This window comes from Thalassophryne amazonica, chromosome 3 (assembly GCF_902500255.1).
Source record: "Thalassophryne amazonica chromosome 3, fThaAma1.1, whole genome shotgun sequence".
NCBI classification, from domain to species: Eukaryota; Metazoa; Chordata; class Actinopteri; order Batrachoidiformes; family Batrachoididae; genus Thalassophryne; species Thalassophryne amazonica.
In genome coordinates this window covers 80769426-80792802 of record NC_047105.1, presented here as the reverse complement: position 1 = coordinate 80792802, position 23377 = coordinate 80769426, and the positions used below count along the sequence as shown (strand labels likewise).

General features: G+C 40.0%; 1 protein-coding gene across 5 annotated transcripts in view; it reads right to left on the bottom strand.

The window, feature by feature from the left end:
• Positions 1 to 23377, bottom strand: part of ppfia4 (PTPRF interacting protein alpha 4) — a 289705-nt gene that overhangs the window by 50161 nt on the left and 216167 nt on the right. For all 5 annotated transcript variants that reach the window (XM_034166938.1, XM_034166935.1, XM_034166936.1 and 2 more), the window contains exons 6-14: positions 22149 to 22220; positions 15622 to 15843; positions 14052 to 14186; positions 13648 to 13782; positions 7160 to 7243; positions 6425 to 6556; positions 2656 to 2718; positions 2481 to 2572; positions 1122 to 1251 (exon numbers count right to left, since the gene is read on the bottom strand). In XM_034166938.1, coding sequence (XP_034022829.1) covers positions 1122 to 1251; positions 2481 to 2572; positions 2656 to 2718; positions 6425 to 6556; positions 7160 to 7243; positions 13648 to 13782; positions 14052 to 14186; positions 15622 to 15843; positions 22149 to 22220 — 1065 coding nt within the window. The remainder of the gene's footprint in view (positions 1 to 1121; positions 1252 to 2480; positions 2573 to 2655; positions 2719 to 6424; positions 6557 to 7159; positions 7244 to 13647; positions 13783 to 14051; positions 14187 to 15621; positions 15844 to 22148; positions 22221 to 23377) is intronic.

The following is a 23377-nucleotide window of genomic DNA, read 5'->3' as shown; positions in this document are numbered from 1 at the left end:
ACACACACACACACACACACACACACACACACACACACACACACACACACACACACACACACACACACACACACACACACACACACACACACACACACACACACATCGCTGCATGCATTTACAGATCTAACGCAGCAGAACTGTAGCAAAAGTCACATGTAAGAACACATCCAATTGAGTGGCATGATTTTCACAGACACACGGATACACACGCACAGATTTTTTTATGCATTTGTGGATCTGTTTGCACACACACACACACACACACACACACACACACACACACACACACACACACACACACACACACACACACACACACACACACACACACACACACAGATCAAAATACGCATTTGCAAATACTTTTGCTACAATAATGGCCCCATAACTGTGTGGTCGTCAATGACAACAATCCTCAACTTCTGGGTCCAGCTTGGTAAACATCGGCCAAAGCATACTCGCCGCCTAGCGGGCATGCTGGATCTTGCAATGGCTGTACCACAGTCAATGAAATTTGCCAAAATAGAAAATAAAAATAGTTGTGGGCCGATTTCAGAATGCGGGTGAGGATGGTGAACTAATGTTTCTTTTTTTATGGAGCCTTACAGCCAGAAAATTTGTACATGCACCAACATAAAACTGGCACTTGCACAATTTAGCCCTTTCAAAGTTTGCAAAGAAGAAATTTACATTAATAGCGTTGCCTTTCAGAACAGTTACATTTGCAACCAACACAAACAGATTCTACCATACCCATAACGATCACATCCAAGTGTGTCAGAAGTGATGCTGTGGATGAATCCTGAGTGGTAGCACACACATTAACATACATGGAACGGAGTAGTATGTATATGTCCAGGTATGAGAACTTACATGAGACAGCATGTCCATGGCAGCAGGTGACAGAGAGACAAAGAGGTTAGTAGAGAATGGTAAGTTAGGCATGAGTATGAAGATCACAAGCCACAGTTCTGACAAGCACTAATAATTATTAGCAAAGCGGACATGGATTTATTATAAGGAGCTGGGTAGGTGGTTAGCAGGACACATATCTGCACGTTTCTCTACTGAGTGTGAGGTACTGTGGAGTTGTGTTGGCTTGGGAAAGACCACAGCACCTTATTTGGATCATCTCGTAGTGCTGACAGCCTGCCCTTCTGTGCTCGCCTGATCACAGCTGTGCTGTAGTGGCCATCTTGGCCCTCCACCATGGAGTAGCGAAGGTCGCTGGAGCTCCCCAAGTGAGACCTGAGGTTAGATATATGGACAATCAGTAATGTATACAGCAAAAAGTGGAGTGTTAACATCTCCAAGAACAGAACAGAATACAAACGTTATTGTCATTGCACATATATACATACATACATACATAGAGCTAAACTTGTCCTTTGCATTTAACCCATCCTAAATACAGTTAGACATAATCTAACCACTAGGAGCAGTGGGCAGCCACAGTCCAGCATCCAGGGACCAACTCCAGAGACACTGCCTTAGTCAGGGGCAGAGAAAGGAGCAGACAAACATAATATCCACTATAATAGGCATTGTCCTAATTTAAAAAAAATCTACATATAACCTTGAAATCTTTTTAGCAAAGCAAATTATTTCAATAAAACAGTATATAAATATAAATGCAATTTCTACTTTTCTCATTGCCCACTGGTTCTAAAGCATCTTGTGATAAAGTGGCACACTCCAATGGGCTGTCGGCTCTGCGCAGCTCCAGTCATGAGAAAATGCAGTGTTTATTGATTTATGTGTTAAGATTACATCTGGGAATGTTCTAAAATATTGTTTGTGTCACCCAACCGCACATTGCTGGAATTCAGCGCATCTTTTCGTGAAACCTATGTGTCAAAGCTGTGCTTTGCGTCACCAGGAACATCTTTAAAGCAGAGTGATGTTTGATATTGAAACAGTATATCCACCCTCAAACCAACTTCAACTCAATCTCTGGTGTGTCCATCAGTGAAATAGCATCGTGATTAATTCTTCATCTCATCTGATTTGAATCTTCACACATTTATGTTAATTTTTAACTGACTTGCAATGTATCATTATATCCATATACTGCAGATGAGTGTGAAATAAAAAAAAAAAAACAAAAAAAACAACAAAAAAAACAAAAACAAAACAATACAATGATTTTGCTTCATAAACAGAAGGTTGTGGGTTTAAACCCAACCTGAAGCCCTTCTCTGTGGCATTCCCACATGCAACGCCAGTGCAGTTACACATTTTTCTCTACACAACATTAAAGTACTCTCCATAGTGTTACAAATACTCTTGATTTCATAAAACAAAGCAGAAAGTGTCCAAAAATTAAAACTGTTAAAGAGTTCATATTGTAACACTGTCAAAAGTGAGACTTTAACTTGTAACTATTGAAGATTATATAAAGTTGGGAACAGAGTTAATAGTTAAATTATCACTCAAGATTTTGCAGTACAGAGGAATGAGTGCACTCGGGTTTGTACCGTGGGTGTGTTCCATCCCCAAACGCCCCACTGCGGCGTTTCAAATGGTCGATCTCATTCCTCAGCTTCTCAATCTCTCCAATCAGCCTTTCCTGAAGCACAGAGGGATGTGATGAGGGTTACGAGCAGGCACTGAGGAGGACACGGTGCAGCCAGTGACGTAAAGAGTACTGACCCTGGTGTGGTGGAACTCTTCAAGTTGCTTTTGGCAGTTCTCAAGATCCTGAATGAGACAGTTCTGGAACAGGAAAAGATAAAATTATCACAAGGTGTCTCTGATGCAACATGCTGTATATTCATGTGTTCTGAGATGACGGGCCTATAAACTGATGTTTCCCAATTCTGATCCTTGGGACCAAACGTACTGCACATACAACATTTGTCCCTGAACTAACAAGCCAATACTTGCCTGAGATCCCAAGGATTATGCTGATACGGCTTGGTGACAAATTAAATAAATAAACACGGACAGATGCATGGAGTCCTTTCAATGGACCCCCTATTTCATGCCGGGGAATAGTGAAAAATGAGTCGAAAAAGCCCAAATAGTACAGGAAAGAGTAGCTTTAATTTCACGCGCGGCCTTGACCATAAGGTCCAAGGTCAAATGCAGTTGGCTTAAGGCAGCTTGGATGAATGATTTGCTATGGGTGTCCAATGCAAACTTTAGTAGAGAATTTGGTGCTGAGAAGGCAAATTTTACCCCAAAAGTTAAATTTTTATCCATTTGTGTATATATAGTGTGCTAAAGTGAGTCAGGTGCATGATTTGCTGTAGGTGTTCCATACAAATATAAGCTCTAGAATTGATATTTTGAGAGAAAACGTGGTATTTTGGGGTGAGACGGTGGATGTCTTCGTCTGCCATTTTCATAGATGACCTTGGAAATATGGGTCAAGGTCATATGTGTAGAAGCCACATTTGTGTCCATTTACAATATGATACAAGTATATAAGGTCTCAGAAAGGGGCAACAGAGAACTCTAGGGCTCTCAAAATATGACAAGCATGGAGGGACCGAGTCCATTTCAGTGACGAGGGATAATCAGAGTCGATCAGCTCAGTTAGGTATGTTCAGGTGACTGAATCGAAATATACAAGAACACAACTGACCATGTGTTGAACGATGTCAAGTGATGGGGTACATATGTCAACTATCTGTAATCTGTAACTGTCTGTAATGCAATTGTTTCACAGGACGGGACTTACATGCACAAAGCGTGCATGCACGGCTGGTCTGGCTTTGAAAACAACAGAAAAGCTTGAATTACAAATACAACACACAGAGGGCAGTGTTGCTTCATTCTGTGTGTAGGACACCATGACTCCACTCCACATTTATGCAGAAAATATCTATTGGCTGCTATTATACTCAACAAAAATATAAACGCAACACTTTTGGTTTTGCTCCCATTTTGTATGAGATGAACTCAAAGATCTAAAACTTTTTCCACATACACAATATCACCATTTCCCTCAAATATTGTTCACAAACCAGTCTAAATCTGTGATAGTGAGCACTTCTCCTTTGCTGAGATAATCCATCCCACCTCACAGGTGTGCCATATCAAGATGCTGATTAGACACCATGATTAGTGCACAGGTGTGCCTTAGACTGTCCACAATAAAAGGCCACTCTGAAAGGTGCAGTTTTGTTTTACTGGGGGGGGGATACCAGTCAGTATCTGGTGTGACCACCATTTGCCTCATGTAGTGCAACACATCTCCTTTGCATCATCCGTGAAGAGAACACCTCTCCAACGTGCCAAATGCCAGCGAATGTGAGCATTTGCCCACTCAAGTTGGTTATGACGACAAACTGGAGCCAGGTCGAGACCCCGATGAGGACGACGAGCATGCAGATGAGCTTCCCTGAGATGGTTTCTGACAGTTTGTGCAGAAATTCTTTGGTTATGCAAACCGATTGTTTCAGCAGCTGTTCGAGTGGCTGGTCTCAGATGATCTTGGAGGTGAACATGCTGGATGTGGAGGTCCTGGGCTGGTGTGGTTACACGTGGTCTGCGATTGTGAGGCTGGTTGGATGTACAGCCAAATTCTCTGAAACGCCTTTGGAGACGGCTTATGGTAGAGAAATGAACATTCAATACACAAGCAACAGCTCTGGTTGACATTCCTGCTGTCAGCATGCCAATTGCACGCTCCCTCAAATCTTGCGACATCTGTGGCATTGTGCTGTGTGATAAAACTGCACCTTTCAGAGTGGCCTTTTATTGTGGGCAGTCTAAGGCACACCTGTGCACTAATCATGGTGTCTAATCAGCATCTTGGTATGGCACACCTGTGAGGTGGGATGGATTATCTCAGCAAAGGAGAAGTGCTCACTATCACAGATTTAGACTGGTTGTGAACAATATTTGAGGGAAATGGTGATATTGTGTATGTGGAAAAAGTTTTAGATCTTTGAGTTCATCTCATACAAAATGGGAGCAAAACCAAAAGTGTTGCGTTTATATTTTTGTTGAGTGTATAAACTACAGTGTGCAGGATTTAAGGGAGTTTATTGTCACAAATAGAACATAGCATTCAGAACCATCTGTTCATTAGTGTATAATTACTTCCAACGAATCACTGTGTTTTTGTAAGTTTAGAATGAGCCCTTCATATCTACATGGGAGTGGGCCTCTTCATGAAGGCTGACGTGTTGCACCACCATGTTGATACAGCAGCCTAAAACGGACATACACTGCCTTGCAAAATGTATTTGGCCTCTTGGTATTTCACACATTTGAAGTTGTTTCAAATACAAAAAGTAAATCAGGCTTCTCGATATAAAAAAATCAAAAATTATCTTCCTTAAACTCAAACTCAAAGCAAATCTCTACAACTTGATATAAATTAATTAAAAATATAAAAGCCAAGATGATGAGTTGCATAAGTAATGGGTCCCTTTGATATAATACCTGTAAATAATTAGTTTTATTGTCAGTTTTCTTCAGACAAGTCAGGGGATGGATACATGAACATTTCCAAGTCACTGAATGTCTTGCACTTTATTTATATCAGTTATGAAGAAATACAAGCAGTATGACACTCTATGGTAAATCTGTGTGGCGTAGACAGTTCTCAAAAACTGAGTGACTGTGCAAGAAGGAGAAGAGTGAGGAAAGCCACCAAGACACCCAGACAACCCAGAGGTTGTTACAGGCTTCTGTGGCTGTAACTGGAGAAATTGTGCACAGTGCATGTTTTGCATTTTGTGTCACCAGTTATACAGCTTCCTGATGAAGTGGTACAGTGGAGGGTTTTCTTAAAAAGAAGACCTTAAAAAGAAGTTCAGCTCCAATGATGCAAGCCTAGATTTGATGTTTTGGTGAAAGAAAATCCTTTTACAAGACTGGACTGAAGAAAAAAAAGAAACAATCAGTAGTTGCTCCCCTATACGGGGGAGATGATGGTCTACTGGTTAAAGCGTTGGGCTTGAGACCAGAGGATCCTCGTTTCAAATCCCAGCCTGACTGGAAAATCACTAAGGGCCCTTGGGCATCCCCTAGTTGCTCCCGGTGTGAAGTGGGCGGAGCCTTGCATGGCAGCAGCCTGACATCAGGGTGAATGTGGGGCATAATTGTAAAGCGCTTTGAGCGTCTGATGCAGATGGAAAAGCGCTATATAAATGCAGTCCATTTACCATTTTATACACTGTCCACTGATTGCTAGTGCAAACCGACAAGTTTGCAAACCCTTATTTTTTGTGAAATGGAGGATCATACACATTGCTTATCATAAGAGATGGCACGGGAGCATGACTCGTCATCACAAAAGAAGCAAAAAACATGAAAGAAAACAAAATCATGACTGGCATCAGCATGATGCAATCTTCAACCTCACCACTAGATGATACTAAACCCTACACACTGTAGCTTTAATATGTAAAATGCCATTTGTTTGACCTTTAATGACATCACTTGTGTTGCGAAAAGGCCTTGCCTTGTCCTCCAGGGCAGCCATGCGCTCCTTCAGATGGAGCTGCAGTCTTTCATTGGACTCGGTCAGCAGACGATCCACGGTGTCAGATAAACGCTTGTTGTGCTCCTCGTTCATTTTCTCTCTCTGACGAGCCTGAGGAGCACAGGGAGTGTGACATCATCAAATCGTCATCATTTCAGCGCATTTTGTGCAGTTAATCAATCATCTCTGTGTGGATTATAGGATATAGTGTCGATTTAGCTCAAGATCACCAGGTGCCAGATGTACGGTGTCTCGGTCAGCAGTGGAGCTCGCTGCCAGGATGATTTAATTACAGCGGTTTATATGACTGAGAAAAGGGTTAACTGCATTCTCATCAATGAAAGAATCTGTGCTTCTTAATATGTAGCATGCAGTCATTTCATTCAAGGAAATTAACAACACGTCTGCATTCTCACAGAGCTGCTTAAACTAAATATAGTCATGAGATCGCACACGCAGAGAAATTATCCGAGTGTGAGTGATTCAGCATCTAAACATAGCAGCCAATCAGTCTGGTGGGTGTGAGTGTGGGACTGGGGGTTGGAGGTGCATAATACTGTGAAAAAAACGTAAGGATGATGGTTCAAATTCATGCAACAATACACCAAGAAAATGGACGCAAGTGTGTGCTGGAATTTGTACATGCATGCATGAGGGAAGCCCAGGATCTGGTTAATGTGAAGCATCAGCACCCCCCAACACACACACACGCACCCTTCCCAGCTCCTGGTTTTTCTCCTCCAGTTGTGACTCCAGCTGTCTCAGCCGCTCCTCCACGTTGCCATGGCGCTCCTCAGCCTGCAGGAGGAGACACCCACACATCAGTAGAACTCCAAGGATGATATCACTGATTCCCTTTTTCATTTGCCTTGCCCGGCCCCAAGAAGGTGAGGGACGGGGGCAGCTGCCGATGTGATCATCTTGAGAAAAGGAGTGTTGTTTTAAAGGATTCACTAAAGAACTACTAAACATCTCCTCAGTACTGTCTGACAAAGTGCCTGAAATGCCAGACGGAAGAAACTGGAGCTGTTTTGCAGGGAGGGATGCAGGTCTGAGGTCTCAGATCACGCTCTGGTGGTAAGCCTACGTCAGTTGTCTGTAAAAATCTAATGTGCAATTTCAACTCAGATAGTTTGAGGAATGGTTTGCTTTCATTCTTTTAAGTTTTGATAACGCAAATAACTGAAGAATATAATAGAACAGAAATGTATTGTCATTGCACCATAATAGAATGAAATTCACTGCACTCATGTAGTGGACTTAAAAATGATAGCCTAATAAATAGTCAATAAAAAAATACATTCTCACTCTCTCATCCATTCAGTACATTCATGGCATCATACATATACATATACATATGCCATCAGCTCAGTGCCATTGTATGCATTACAAATTAAAACAAGTAGCGCAAAATATAAAGTGCAGAGCAATTGCATGAGGTATTGATGTTATTGATTAATGCTGGCAGATATGAGTGGGTTTGTTTTCAGATCAGGGTTGAGTATGGTGAGAGCTTTGGGATAGAAACTGTCCATGAATCTTGTGGTGCGTGTTGTGGACCTGTAACATTTCCCTGAGGGCAACAGTTCAAACAGATAATTAGCAGGATGGAATGAGTCTTTCAGAATGTTGTGTGTCTTCTGAAAAAAATCTAGAGTTGAGTTGAAGCATGCAAAATTATTCTACTAAAGTACAATAAACTTGGTTGATTTGTGTTAAATTAACAATCTATTGGATGTATCACACAAGGGCACCCTTTACACAAGACGGCAGCAGTTGTGAGTTTGTTGTGTGGCTTAAAACGCATCCGATCCACAGAGGTGATGCAAAAACACCTTTCTGTGCAACAGTGCACGGAACTTGTGTGTGTTGTTTTCTCATGTGGAGATTCTGCGCTACAGATGATGCTACATTTCCACAGAGATCTGCCACTTTTTTGACATATATGCTAAATTTTGAGCGGTTTGCTGTCATATTTCCTCACTGTGTGCGCACACTCCAAGAGAAAGAGACAGAGAGAGAATCATAGAGCAAGTGAGGTCAGACAAAGCAAGATATCATGCATCCAGAAAGTATTCACAGCGCTTCACTTTTTCCACATTTTCTTATGTTACAGCCTTATTCCAAAATGAATGAAATAAATACACAACACCCCATAATGACAATGTAAAAAAGTTTTTTTTTCAGATTTTTGAAAATTTATTAAAAATAAAAAACTAAGAAATCACATGTACATAAGTATTCACAGCCTTTGCCATGAAGGTAAAAATTGAGCTCAGGTGCCTCCTGTTTCCACTGATTATCCTTGAGATGTTTCTACAGCTTAATTGAGGTACACCTGGGGTAAATTCAGTGGCTTGAACATGATTTGGAAAGGCACACACCTGTCTACATATAAGGTCCCACAGTTGACAGTGCATGTCAGAGCACAAACCAAGCATGATGTCAAAGGAATTATCTGTAGACCTCCGAGACAGGATTGCCTCGAGGAACAAATCTGGGGAAGAGCACAGAAACATTTCTGCTGCTTTGAAGGTTCCAATGAGCAGAGTGACCGTCATCATCTGTGAATGGAAGAAGTTCCTAGAGCTGGCCGCCCGTCTAAACTGGGCGATCGGGGGAGGAGGGCCTTAGTCAGGGAGGTGATCAAGAACCCGATAGTCACTCTGTCAGAGCTCCAGCATTCCTCTGTGGAGAGAGGAGAACCTTCCAGAAGGACAACCATCTCTGCAGCAATCCACCAATCAGACCTGTATGGAAGAGTGCCCAGACAGAAGCCAGTCCTTAGTAAAGGCACCTGGAATTTGCCAAAAGACACCTGAAGGACTTTCAGACCATGAGAAACAAAATTCTCTGGTCTGATGAGACAAAGATTGAACTCTTTGGTGTGAATGTCAGGTGTCATGTTTGGAGGAAACCAGGCACCATCCCTACAATGAAGCATGGTGGTGGCAGCATCATGTTATGGGGATGATTTTCAGATGCAGGAACTGGGAGACTTAGTCAGGATTGAGGGAAAGATGAATATAACAATGTACAGAGACATCCTGGATGAAAACCAGCGCGCTCTTGACCTCAGACTGGGGCGATGGTTCATCTCTCAGCAGGACAATGCACACAGATATCAAAGGAGTGACTTCAGGACAACTCTGTGAATGTCCTTGAGTGGCCCAGCTAGACCCCAGACCTGAATCCAATTGAACATCTCTGGAGAGATCTGAAAATAGCTGTGCACTGACGCTAGTTCAGTCCCAACTGGTGGCCTATAAAAAGGTGTCTCATTAACAAGGTGTCACACAAGAAACATCTCATGATGGGGAAAAGCAAAGCGCTCTCTCAAGATCTTTGCAACCTTATTGTTGTGAAACATACTGATGCCATTGGCTCATTTTACCATAAACCAGCCATGATCAGTTGCTCCTCGCAAGATTCCTGATAGAGGAGTAAAAAGAATTATTAGAACAGTTGTCCAAGAGCCAAGGACCGCTTCAGAAAGACCTGGAATTCGCAGGTACAATTGTTTGAAAGAAAACAATAAGTAAAACTCTTCATTGCCTGTATACACACTCACCACACAAGACTCCATTGCTGAAGAAAAAACATGTTGAAGCTCATTTAAAGTTTGTAGCACAACATTTAGACAAGCCTATGAAATACTGAGAGAACAGAGTCTGGTCAGATGAGACCAAAATGTAACGCTTTGGATTCCATAATACACACCATAAATGGCCCTGCACATCACCCCAAAAACATCATAACAACAGTAAAGTTTGGAGGTGGAAACATCATGGTGTGGGGCTGTTTGTCAGCATCCGGCACTGACAAACATATAACTGAACGAAGGATGAATAGAAAAATGTAAAGAGACATTCTTGGTAAAGATCTACTAGGTCCTAGGATGATGAAGATGAAACGAGGATGGACATTTCAGCAAGACAGTGATCCCAAACACACAGCCAAGGAAACTCTCAACTGGTTTCAGAGAATGAAAATAAAGCTGCTGGAATGGCCCAGCCAATCAGCTGACTTCCATCCAATAGAAAATCCATGGAAATAACTAAAGATCAGAGTTCATTTCAAGAGGTCCACAGAACCTTCAACATTTGAAGACTGTTTGTGTGGAAGAATGGACCAAAATCACACTTGAGTAATGCATAGGGATGGGTATCGAGAAATGGTTCCTTTCTGGTATCGTTAAGAAATGATTCGATCCACCGACATCAATAAGCTTTGTGCTTGATGATTCTGTTATCGGTCCTTCAGAGTGGCCGTTGTTTTTGGGGGTGTTTATCAGGAAAATTATAATTTCTCTACATTGATTACGGACCCTGCAGTGGGTCCGTAATCAACTTTTCTGCAGCGTGGCTTTGCTTTGAACCTTGAACCAATCAAAGCAGTGGTTTGCAGACTGAAGCAATGCTTCGATCTATTGCTTCGTTTATTCTTTCTTTCTTTCGCTTAATTTTCCCCCGCTAAAACCCTAAAGAGCATACATCTTTGAGTATTATTTACCTTTTCTATGTTAAACCGACCTGTTATGGTCTTCTGAAACAGTTGATAGATGTATTTTATAACTTAAAAATGGGAGTGATGCTAACGCGTTAGCATGTCTATGGCATTTTCAATGTTAAAGTTAGCATTAAGCAGTTGCAGCTGTCATCACATTCGGGTGTATTTGTTTTCAAATTGTAATATTTCTTAAATTTATTTTTGTTTATATATTAATAATCTAATGATTATTATATACAATTTTAGAGAAAGAGACAAAAAGAACCTGAATAGAAACACAACAGAAAATATAAAAGCAACTAACAATGAACATACATAAATAAATAAATACATACATACAGAAATAAATAAGTGTTTCCTGTGAACACCTAGTGACTCTTACACCTCCATTTCATCCCTGTCTTATTTAAGTTTAATGACAGTTTGTTTCGGTCAAACCATATTTTCAATGTGTTAATTTCTTCAGTGATTTCCTCCAGAACTATCTGCCAAACTAGAAAACTGCTGCATCCTAGTAAAAGCAGAATACTACTGGAATGAATTTGAATAAGGAAAGTTATTTTTTTTTTCTCACTAAATGGATGCTGCACTCACTGCAATTTATCATCTGGAATAGTCCCAGATTGCATTTCAGAGCTTCTAGAACTGAAACATTTTCATGCACGTGGTGTTGGGGGTAATTTTGGGTTTCAGCTTTTTTGTTTTTCACCACTTTAAAGTTACTAACTGGGACTCCTGTATTGTTGCCAGAAAGAAAAGAGAATCGTCCTCCGTTCTGTTCACACAGCTCCAAACGCTGCGCGGCTCTCTGACGAGTCAAGTTAGAATGATAGAATACAGTCGGAATTAATAACTTCAAAGCGAAACACTGTTTTGTTTATTTTTATTTATGTCCAGAGATCAAGGATACAGTGACCAATTTCATATTTATTTACTTTAAGACTCAGTGAAATACATAGAAAACCTGTAAAGCCTACTTTTAGTACAAAATTCACAAGGTATCGATAAGGGAATCGATAAGGAATCGGATCGATAAGCAGAATCAATAATGGCATCGATATCGATAAAATCTTATCAATACCCATCCCTAGTAATGCATGTGACTTGTTTGTCCATGCAGGAGGCATCTTGAAGCTCTCATTACCAGTGATGCCGGTAACGCGTTACTGAGTAATGCGTTACTCTAATCTAACCACTTTTTTTAGTAACGAGTAATCTAACGCGTTAATCTTTCCAAAACAGTAATCAGATTAAAGTTACTTCTCCAGGTCACTATGCGTTACTATTATTTTTGCATTGTGGGTCGATAGCAGCATTAAACTTGGTCCGTGGGCAGGGGGTCGAAGTTCGACTAAACTGCCCACTTTAAGCGAGCTGTGAGCTTTTCATCCACGATTTTCTGCAGCAGCTATGACGCGGTGACAACAGCACACCTGCACTGAGCTTTACAAAGACATTTTTATGCTTTTTTTCTCCTTTATTTAGAATTCTGAGCTGAGCCGCTCCGTATCTGCTCGTTAAAACAGCTGATCCTCCACGACGTGTCAACAACTAACACTATTTTCCACTCAAATGCACCTAAATGTTAGAAAGAATTTAATAGTTACATTTATAAACAATGTAGGTTAGAAATTGCAAGTTTTACTGTTACAGTGCTGTCAACAGTTAAATATGAGGTCAAGAAAGAGGTCTTTATTTTACTTTTTATAAAACAAGTTTTTATTTTCATTGAAGCCAACAAAGGGTGACTATAAAGGGCGTTTTGGCAAAACAAGTATCATTGTCATGTTGAGGTGGCAGAGGGTTGTTGTCGGCAGCTGGGGAAAGTAACTAGTAATCTAACTTAGTTACTTTTACAACTGAGTAATCAGTAAAGTAACTAAGTTACTTTTTCAAGGAGTAATCAGTAATCAGTAATTGGATTACTTTTTCAAAGTAACTGTGGCAGCACTGCTCATTACTAACAAAGGCTTTTGTACAAAGTATTAAATAAACTTCAGTAAGCTTGTTCAATAGTATTTCGATGTATCATTACATTTTATTACAGATAACTTAATTTCTTTACTTATTTGTTTTGGTTTCTTTGCATATACAGATTACTTTGGTTGTTGCCAACATCTGGTGAAAAGTTTGTGTTAATAGCATCTTTAGAAATATATTTACTGAGAAAAATGCTGATGTGTTAAATACTTATTTTACCTGCTGTAATATATACGTAAATTTCACTCTCTGTACAGTTGTCATGGAGGAAGACACCACCTATAGAGCCAACTGTTTGTTTTTTGGTACCAGGCTGTAAACATGTTTATTCCTCCTCTAACGTTGGACATTTTAACATGGGCTTCTATGGCAATATGCTGAGTCTCCACTGCTTGAGGTTTCGTTCCATAATAATAAAAAAAAACAGAGGTTGTTTTTCCTTATCACAGTGCCAGTGTTGTTGCCCAGGGGTTGGGTAAGGTGCATTTAATAAGTGTCCAACAATTACTATTCTGGGTAAATTAATTTTTAGCCACCTTGTGCTAACTTTCTATGTCATTTGACAACTTTTTTTGTGTTTAGAGGAACCCTAAGGAGGGCCATGTTAGTGAGGGGGCGGTGGCCTCCTTCCAGCCCCTCCCTTGAACCACCATTGTAGTTGTTTGTGAAACATTTACTATGATTTGTCAAACTGAGTGTGCGTGTTTTGTTACCTTGGAGAGTGCTGCCACCCTCTGTGCCAGTTCAGCCTCCACCTCTGGCAGAGTCTCAGCCTTCCTCATGGTCTGAGCCAGCCTCTGCTCTGCCATCTCCAGCATCTCCTGCAGCTGGCGCACCTTCTCCTCGCTCTGGCACACACAGACATATGAGGGACATTAGTGCAGTCACAGGAGAGAGCGTGATCAGTGAGCATGTAGTGAGGACATGACTAAGCTGGACATGACCATGCTGGACATGACCGCGGACCTTCCACATGTGGAGGTGAACTCAGCTTCACCCCGACCAATACGTGAACCTGAGGGAGGTGCTTGATTCTCTTCATTATTCATTTGGAGGACATGTTTCAGAGCTTTGCAATGTGTATTCTGAGTGTAACTGTGTGTACTAAGACAGGAACCTGTCGATGCAGAGAGTCTTTGGTGGCCAGTTCATTCTCCAGTTTGTCATTGAGGTCGTGGATGTGGGTGGTCTCCCGCTGAGCTGCCAGGTAGCGTTTCTCTAACGTTGTTATCCTCTCCTCCATGTCCTCTCTCTGCACCAACACCCGGACAACAGTGAGACAGGCTAAACACAAAACAATGCATGTGAGGAGGCTAAAACCTTTAATAAGAATCTCTTCATTGATTTTAAAATGAAAAATGTATAATTTAAATTTAGAAACACGAATGTGAAACTGCAAGCCATTTGTCAGCTGAATGAGTGATGCGTGTCACTCACAGAGCTGTATGCCTCACAAAACTGGGTCTCCCCCCCACCACCACACACACACACACAAACACACATGCACAGCGACAGCTGACCTCCAGGCAGATTGCTACCTGCTTTGGTCAGTTTTCCCCCTACTCCAATAAAATTGCTCACTGCTCGCTCCAAAACAGAGAATAATCTGCACTGTGTTTTAATTTTAGCTTAAAATGTGGCCTGCACTCTAAAAAATGAACCACTGTCTCAGCGAGAAAAAGTGATGTAACAATTTGCATAGATTTTTAAAACTTATTTCAAATTAACTAGAGAAGTCTTGTGGCATTAACTCAGTTGACAGTTGACTCACACACACATCTTCAACCGCTTAGTCCAATTAAGGATCGTGGGGGCTGGAGCCTATCCCAACAGTCATAGGGCGTGATGCCGGGTACACCCTAGGCAGGACGCCGGTCTGTCACAGGGCCACATATAGACAAACATACACATTCACACCTGCACACACACCTATGGCCAATTGAAAGTTTCCAGTCCACCTAACCTGCATGTCTTTGGATGTGTGAGGAAGCCGAAGCACCCGGGGAGAACACACTAACTCCACACAGAAAGGCTACAGGTGGGAATCAGTGCTAACCACTAAGCCGACGTGCTGCCCACAGTTGAAATAACTAAGTTAAAATAACCTAAAAAATCTATGCAAATTGTTACATAAATTTTTTTGTTGAGACAGTGCTTCCTTTTTAGAGTGTGAGATAAAAATAACCGAGCAGCCAAATCCACATTCAATCAGAAATGATTTATTTCAAGATACACCAATTAAATAAAAAAAAAAAAGCATCTGTAAAATCAAAGTAAAAGATGCATATTAACATATTAAAAATGCATGTGTCCCAGAATTTAAGACTTTCCCACTTGCTGACAGTGACCATGTTCTTTTTGCTGCCAAAAATGTACAAAATCTGCTGTACATTTCTGAAATGGAAAATGGGCTTTTGAAATTCAAAGGCAAGTGTAGTCTAACAGTCTAGGGGGAAATACATGTATATTATTATAACTGCCCATATTTGTCTGATGGTACCCGAGAAAACCTTTTTTTTTTTAGTCGCCATCAAATCAAAAGTTGTCGAAGCACACAAACAGATCATATGCAATGATGTTGCAGCAGCTTGTAAGGCTTTGGTGCTTTTTGGAAGATTTCCACACAATGACAAACGCTTATGATGTGATGCCGATACGCTTGTCATCCGTCCATCCTTCACTCTCACCTCTCTCTGCTCCCTTTGCTGTTTGAGTGACAGCTCCTCGCTGCGACTGAGTTCTCGGCGTGCGTTTGCCAGCTCTGCCTCAAGATTGACCACGCGGGCGTTGAGAGAAGCAGAGTGCTCACGGCTCTGCGTCAGTTCCTTATTAGTCTGATCTAAACGCTCCTGAAGCTCAGTCACCCGACTGCGGTCTTCATTGGTGTCTATAGAACCGTTGGGCAGTCTCTGTAAGATGGATGCGCACAATTAATGGATACATAGACATTCTTGCACAAATAATGTATCTGATGACACAGATGCGTAGATCACACAGATACCAACTTGCATGCAGTGTGTGTGGAGTTTATGGACAGCTGCTGGATGAAGTTGAATGTGACCTAGATTAAAGTGTTGAGTTTTTGCATATAGGAGGGTAGTTAGGGTTGTTTGAGGTGAGGCTGACAAGTTGTTGTTTTGATGTTGTTTCTCTTCTCAAAATGTAGTTAATTCCAGAGTCTTAATTACACAAACCTTCAGGGACATATATTCATACGGGCTATGCAGCGGGCAGCCACAGTGAGTGATCACCCTCACTCCTTCATATTCACATTTTGTCTGCTCATGAATACTGAACACACACAGGCACATACTCACGCATGTGCACACACACTGGGACAATAAATGGTCAGAAACAATACATACCTGGTGTACAGTTTAATGTTAGTGTGACCATGTTAGCTGTACTCACACAGATTTCGTTTCACCCCCACCTGCCTATCAGGGTGTAGCACACATCAGGTAAAATGTAGTTTTAATCCTGTCATATTTAGAGGTTCTGTTCCTCCGAGAGTTGCCTGGGATGAAAAATTGCATGCTTTCAATAAAGCAGACCCAACAATGTGCAGGCTGCAAGTTGAAACTTTCTGCAAATTTATTAATGTTTGAACGTTGTGTGACAATGCAATTCTCAGTGTCATATTTGAAGAATTTACCTTCAAGAACATTTAGCCGAATAAATTAACACTATTACTGCTAATAAGTACATGGTGGGAGTGCCTACCTCCACTGAGCAATAAAAGCTCAGGTCATGTCAGGGAGCATGTATGTGAGCTAAGTGACCTAACCTAATGGAGATACCTTGGCTCCACAGCAGTCACCAGACAAATGATTATTCTGCAACTTGAACATGGTTTGAATTAATTAAGTCTTGGACCTCCACAAAAGAGGTAAAAACAACATTTTGAGGGGGTTTATAACATTTATAAAGGTTTCTTACCTGTAATTCTAATATTACAACACATGTCCCATATTCATGCCTTAAAAAATCTTGTAATACATTTTGAGAGATCCCTAAAGTGGAACATGCCATTTCTTAACAATACTTGAATGATTTGTATGCCTACCTCACTCCTGTCATATATATATATATATATATATATATATATATATATATATATATATATTATATATATATATATATTAGGGCTGGGCAACGTTAACGCGCTAACATTGCGTTAATTATTGAGGTCATTATCGCCGACAATTTTGTTCCTCCCCTTAACGCTCTGCGTTTTTTTTTTTTTTTAGCCTTTTATGACTGTTGCTCGTTGCCTTTTATTTTGAAAGCGTCAGTCGGGGACGAGCTTATGCTGCTGCTTCCTGCTGATAGCTGAGTTCACACAGAAAATGACACGAGGATCGAGAAAAGTACAGGCTATGCAATGCACAACAAAACAAAATGCAGAAAGACGCCGAACTTTTGAATGGACATTTTCGGTACAAAGTTCTACAGGATCAGGCCTGGATCCAGACTGGTTTGGACCGATGCAGGTGCATCGGTTAAATTTTTTTTTTACACATCGTTCGTCATCGGTAAAAAAAAAAAAAAATCTTGAATAATCTCAAATAGCCGAACGTGTCCCCGCGGTGAACACAGCTTTTCGGTGGTTTTCATGTCAACCTATAGTCCGTAAATTATACGGATTTTTCCGAGTTTCAGAGTCATACGGACGTACAAATAAAGTCGGATATTCAGGGTTTGCTCTGTAATAAACCATTTCTGCAGCGCGGCTCCACTTTGACACCATGAACCATTGAAGCAATGCTTCGATCCAGTAGCTCGTTGGTTCTTTGATTCACATATGGAAACACATTCATGCCAATGTCTGAAAGGAAATGCTTTTAATGCGATTAAGATTTTTTATGTTTGCCTTAGGGGTGGGCAAACATAAAAAATCTTAATCGCATTAACTCAATGACTTTCTGTGATTAATCATGATTAATCGCATGGTATATGTGAAACCCAAAAATGAATTCAAAAGCCGCTTAAAAGCACAGTTTTATTTGAAAATGTAAATAAATGAACACTGCATAAATTTGAAAATGTAAATTTCAACTGAAACACACTAATGAAATCAAATATAAAACCACTGGCAGGTCATTTGTTATCCTGTTTCATATCAAAATAACAATATTCATGTCCATGACTAAATGTACTAAAACAAATACGTCACAATTGTACACATACCACAATTTGATATGTGTACAATTGTGATGTATTTGTTTTAGTATATTTAGATTTTGTTGTGATTTGGCACTTTATAAGCCGATTAAATTGAATTGAAATTGAACATTTCATTGAGTCTTAAAGTAAATAAATATGAATTTGGTCACTGGATCCTTAAACTTTGTACATAATGAACTCTACATGGTGAATCCTTGATCTCTGGACATAAATAGGAATAAACAAAATCTGTAGTTTTTGTCAAAAGCATTTCCTTTCAGACATTATTGGCATGAATGTGTTTCCATATATCTGAGCTGAGCTTAGAGCTGCTGTGCTTCACTTCAGGATGTAATTTGAAAAGAAAATACAGCACGTTTCATTTTGTGAGGAAAAAAGAACGTTTTAGTCGATTGTAGTTTCTTGTCTGTATTACATTTGGAAAGAGGTGTCATTTTATTTAAAGTGGCGATTCATTTTGAAGTTATTAATTCCGACCGGACTCTGTCTCAGCCGCGCAGCGTTTCGAGCTGTGTGAACGGAACAGAAGACGATTCTCGTTTCTTGACAGCAACAAGACAAGAGTCCCAGTTAGTGACTTTAATCCACACAAAAGTCACTGACGATATTTTAATGGCTTTGCGAGGGGTTAAGAAGCGGCTTGCCCTTTCTGAAGAGCAGTGAATCAAAGAACCAACGAGCTACTGGATCGAAGCATTGCTTCAATGGTTCATGGTTTCAAAGTGGAGCCGCGCTGCAGAAACGGTTTATTACAGACCAAACCCTGAATATCCGACTTTATTTGTACGTCCGTATGACTCTGAAACTCGGAAAAATCCGTATAATTTACGGACTATAGGTTGACATGAAAACCACAGAAAAGCTGTGTTCACCGCGGGGACACGTTCGGCTATTCAAGATTATTCAACATTTTTTTTTAACCGATGAGGAACGATGTGTAAAAAAAAATTTGACCGATGCACCTGCATCGGTCCAAACCAGTCTGGATCCAGGCCTGATCCTGTAGAACTTTGTGACAAAAATGTCCATTCAAAAGTTCGGCGTCTTTCTGCATTTTGTTTTGTTGTGCGTTGCATAGCCTGTACTTTTCTCGATCCTCGTGTCGTTTTCTGTGTGAACTCAGCTATCAGCAGGAAGCAGCAGCATAAGCTTTCCCCCGACTGACGCTTTCAAAATAAAAGGCAACGAGCAACAGTCATAAAAGGCTAAAAAAAACAACAACAAAAAAAAAACGCAGAGCATTAAGAGGAGGAACAAAATTGTCGGCGATAATGACCTCAATAATTAACGCAACGTTAGCGCGTTAACGTTGCCCAGCCCTAATATATATATATATATATATACACACACACAAACACACACACTCACACACATAACATGATGACAAATACCAAAAAAAGTGTGCAAAATTAGTCAATGAACTCCAATTTACAAAACCCAACCAAGCCAAACCAACTATAACAAGCAGTTTTATTATTCATGTAAAGTCTTTTAAAGCCTACTGAAGTATCAAGTACTTTAATATTGTCAAGACAGTTTTTCCAGATGTTAACACCTTTAACAGAAACACAATGACTTTTTGCAGTAGTTTGGATCCTTAATTTCTCAAAAATAAAATTCCTCTCAAATTATAAGTGGAGTCCCTCAGTTTAAACAGATCCTGGACATGTTGTGGTAACAGTTTATTTTTAGCTTTATACATAATTTGGATTGTGCAACCGATCTGTTCTGTGTCAACCTGATCCTGTCAGATCTCAGAAGCTAAGCAGTGCAGGACCTGGTTAGTACTTGGATGGGAGACCTCTTGGGTTGTGTTTGTTTCTCCAGGTAAAACTGGAGTTGCGTCAGGAGTGGCATCCGGCATAAAACTGGCTGTATCCGCTGTGGCGACCCCAAACACAAAATGGGAGCAGCCGACTGGACAACAACATAATTTGGATTGTGATGTACTCAACCAAGTCCCAGAATTTTAGAACATGTAAACAGGCAAACAATGGATTCGTTGGCTCGCAATTTGATTTGTTATAAATAATTCTTATAGCTTTCTTTTGCAACAAAAATATCGGATTAGTATGACTTTTATATGTATTTCCCCATACGTCAGTCAGTACAGTAGGTCACATATGGAACAAGCAATGAATGATATAAAACTGTTAATGAGCGTTGGGAAATAAAATCTTGTGCTTTATGCAAAATTGCAATGGCTTTTGACATTTTAGATTTAACACAATTAATATGTGTTTTCCAGCTCAGTTTATCATCAATAACAACACCAAGAAATTTAGTATCCGTTACGATTTCAATTTCAATATCATTTAATGATAAATTTCTGCAGAATTTCCTAGCCTTGTTTCCAAATATGATACACTTTGTTTTACCAAAGTGGAGCGATAATTTGTTTGAATCAAACCATTGTTTAAACGTCTGTAGCTCCTACTCCATCATGTCCAAGGTCTGTCCCAAGTGATCCCCACTACAAAACACAGTCGTATCATCAGGAAACAAAATACAAATGAGACTTGGAAACTAAACATATGTCATTAATATATAGAAGAAACAACAAAGGCCCCAGAACTGAACCCTGGGCACCCCAAAAGTAATTTTCATGAATTCAGAATTTGTCCCACCAGTATACTGATAATGATACTGATACACACTGATATTGTAGAAATAGCTAGCTATCCAGTCATGTGCCTGTCCCCTGATACCATATAGCTAGCTATCCAGTCATGTGCCTGTCCCCTGATACCATACCTCTGTAGTTTACTGAATAGCACAGCATGGTCTATAGTATCAAATGCTTTCTGTAAATAATAAAAAAAAAACCTACAGAATATTGCTTATTTTCAATTGCATTTGTAATCTGTTCAACAAAATTAATTACAGCCAGTGAAGTAGTGTGATTTTTCCTGAAACCATACTGCTGTTCGCTAAGTATGTGATATTAAGTTATGAAATCATTTAACCTTCTTACAAATGACTTTTCCACAATTTTTGAAAATTGTGGTAAGAGTGAGATTGAGCTATAACTTGAAAAACATGTTTGTCAACAGATTTGTCTGACCAGCTTGTCTGACTGTCAGCAAGGTTGCGCACAAATTAAAAAAACAATTTTCTTGAAACTTGGTGAAAATGTGGAATATGGGCCAAAGAGGAAACCATTAACCATTTGGAGCAGATCTGATTAAGGAGACATATCCAAGATTTTTTTCTAAATGCAATAAAAAAAAGGTGGTGGAAAACAATATTCTGGATAAAGTCCCTTAATTGGAACTGGTCCCAAACTAAATGGTATCTGCCTTGAGCCAACAAAAAATATAAGGCATATGCACAGTGCTGATGTCGAAGAACGTGAGATTTGGTTTGTTGGCGGAAGAATGCGCTGAGTCCCATTTTAGTTTTCTCTATGTTAGAACTTTCTGTTTTTAATTTGGGAACCAGATCTGCTTCACAAATCCTTATGTTTTCTGAATAGTTCTTGGCAAATTTGACGACCAATTTACTTTTTGACTGTAAGGAAATTTTGACGTTGCCAACAAATTTCTCATTTTAATCGGAGGCAACAAATCTGTGTGTAAACATACGTATATCATAAATGAGGGCCTTCAGCTGCTCCCTCTACATCTGCTCACTACTTCTTCCTTTCTTAAAGGTATTATAAAGATAAGGTATTGACTCATGTTTTAATATTTCAACATTTTTTTCTTCTGGGCCACAGGAATAGGTGTTTCTTCTACATCCAGAAAACATCCAATCATGTTGGGATTTGTTCTTCCTGGTGGAGAGCTGCAGACACGGCTGCATGTGTACCGGTTTCAGGTCTGCCTCCAAACCTCCAAGGATCTGGTTCAAATGGTTCAATTACCATTATCTGAAAGGTAAAGGCGGACTTAAGCTCTGTGAAACTCCACTGGCTCTGTGAGCGTGTGTGTGTGTGTGAGGACAGGCAGACACACAAAGCAGCATGCAGCCACACAAACACACACGCTATGGGCAGACATAAAAACAACCACACAGCCACCAAGACCTTCCATGTAGGTTTGGATCCATCTGTTCGCTCCACTGCGTCACTGTCCTTCCTTTGTCTCACCGAGTTCAGCTGCAGTGGAGATTAAAAATAAAATGAGCACGCTCACACATTTAATACACTCTATATGAATCCAAGAACAAAACTCTTTGTCCCAAAGGGACGTCTGTCGCTCAGGCTGCCAGCATGCTGCAGACAACATTTGAAATACCTTCAAGTAGGGGAAGTCGGGGCACAGTGGATCAGAAATGTTGTTTTGTGGCAGCATAAACACATTATGCAGGTTTAAGTCATTCTATTGTGGATTTAATACAGCAAGTTATTGTTTATAAGGCTGTGTTATTTATTTCTCCCCAAGTGTAATTTACAGGTGTTTAAAATCAATTTAAAAATTTTTGATTCACTGTGCCCCGAACATTAATTCACAGGGCACAGTGAATCAACTAAGAATATGTGAAAATACACATGATTATAAATATTTCTTCAAAGTTATTAAATATATGCTGATGCATATACAAACTATAACACTATGTAACACAATTTTTGTTCCTGGCTTCTAAGTGTTATATTTCAACTGCTTATGTCTAAGGTCTATGGAAAAATGACTACATTCAGCACAAACTTTGATTTTTTTTTTTTTTTTTTAACATTCTAGAAAGTTCTAAAAGTGTCTTGAAATTTCTAGATAATTCTGGAAACTTCTAGAAAATTCTGGACAGTTCTAGCAGTTAAAGAATATTCTAGAAGACTACTCAGTAATAGTGAAGGTGAATCAACAATATTCTTGAAAACAGACAAATTTCAAAATATCATTGTCCTGATCACAGAAGCAAAATTTCTGTGGACTAACAGCTATTTTCTATTTATTTAAGGCATAACAGGTTAGGAAAACACACTGTGTACCCAGGAACAAAACAAAAATAAAAATTTGGTACATAGTGTAATCCAGTAAACCAGCTCTGTAATGTGTGAGTGTCTTATCAATCAATCAATCAATTTTTTTATATAGCGCCAAATCACAACAAACAGTTGCCCCAAGGCGCTTTATATTGTAAGGCAAGGCCATACAATAATTATGTAAAACCCCAACGGTCAAAACGACCCCCTGTGAGCAAGCACTTGGCTACAGTGGGAAGGAAAAACTCCCTTTTAACAGGAAGAAACCTCCAGCAGAACCAGGCTCAGGGAGGGGCAGTCTTCTGCTGGGACTGGTTGGGGCTGAGGGAGAG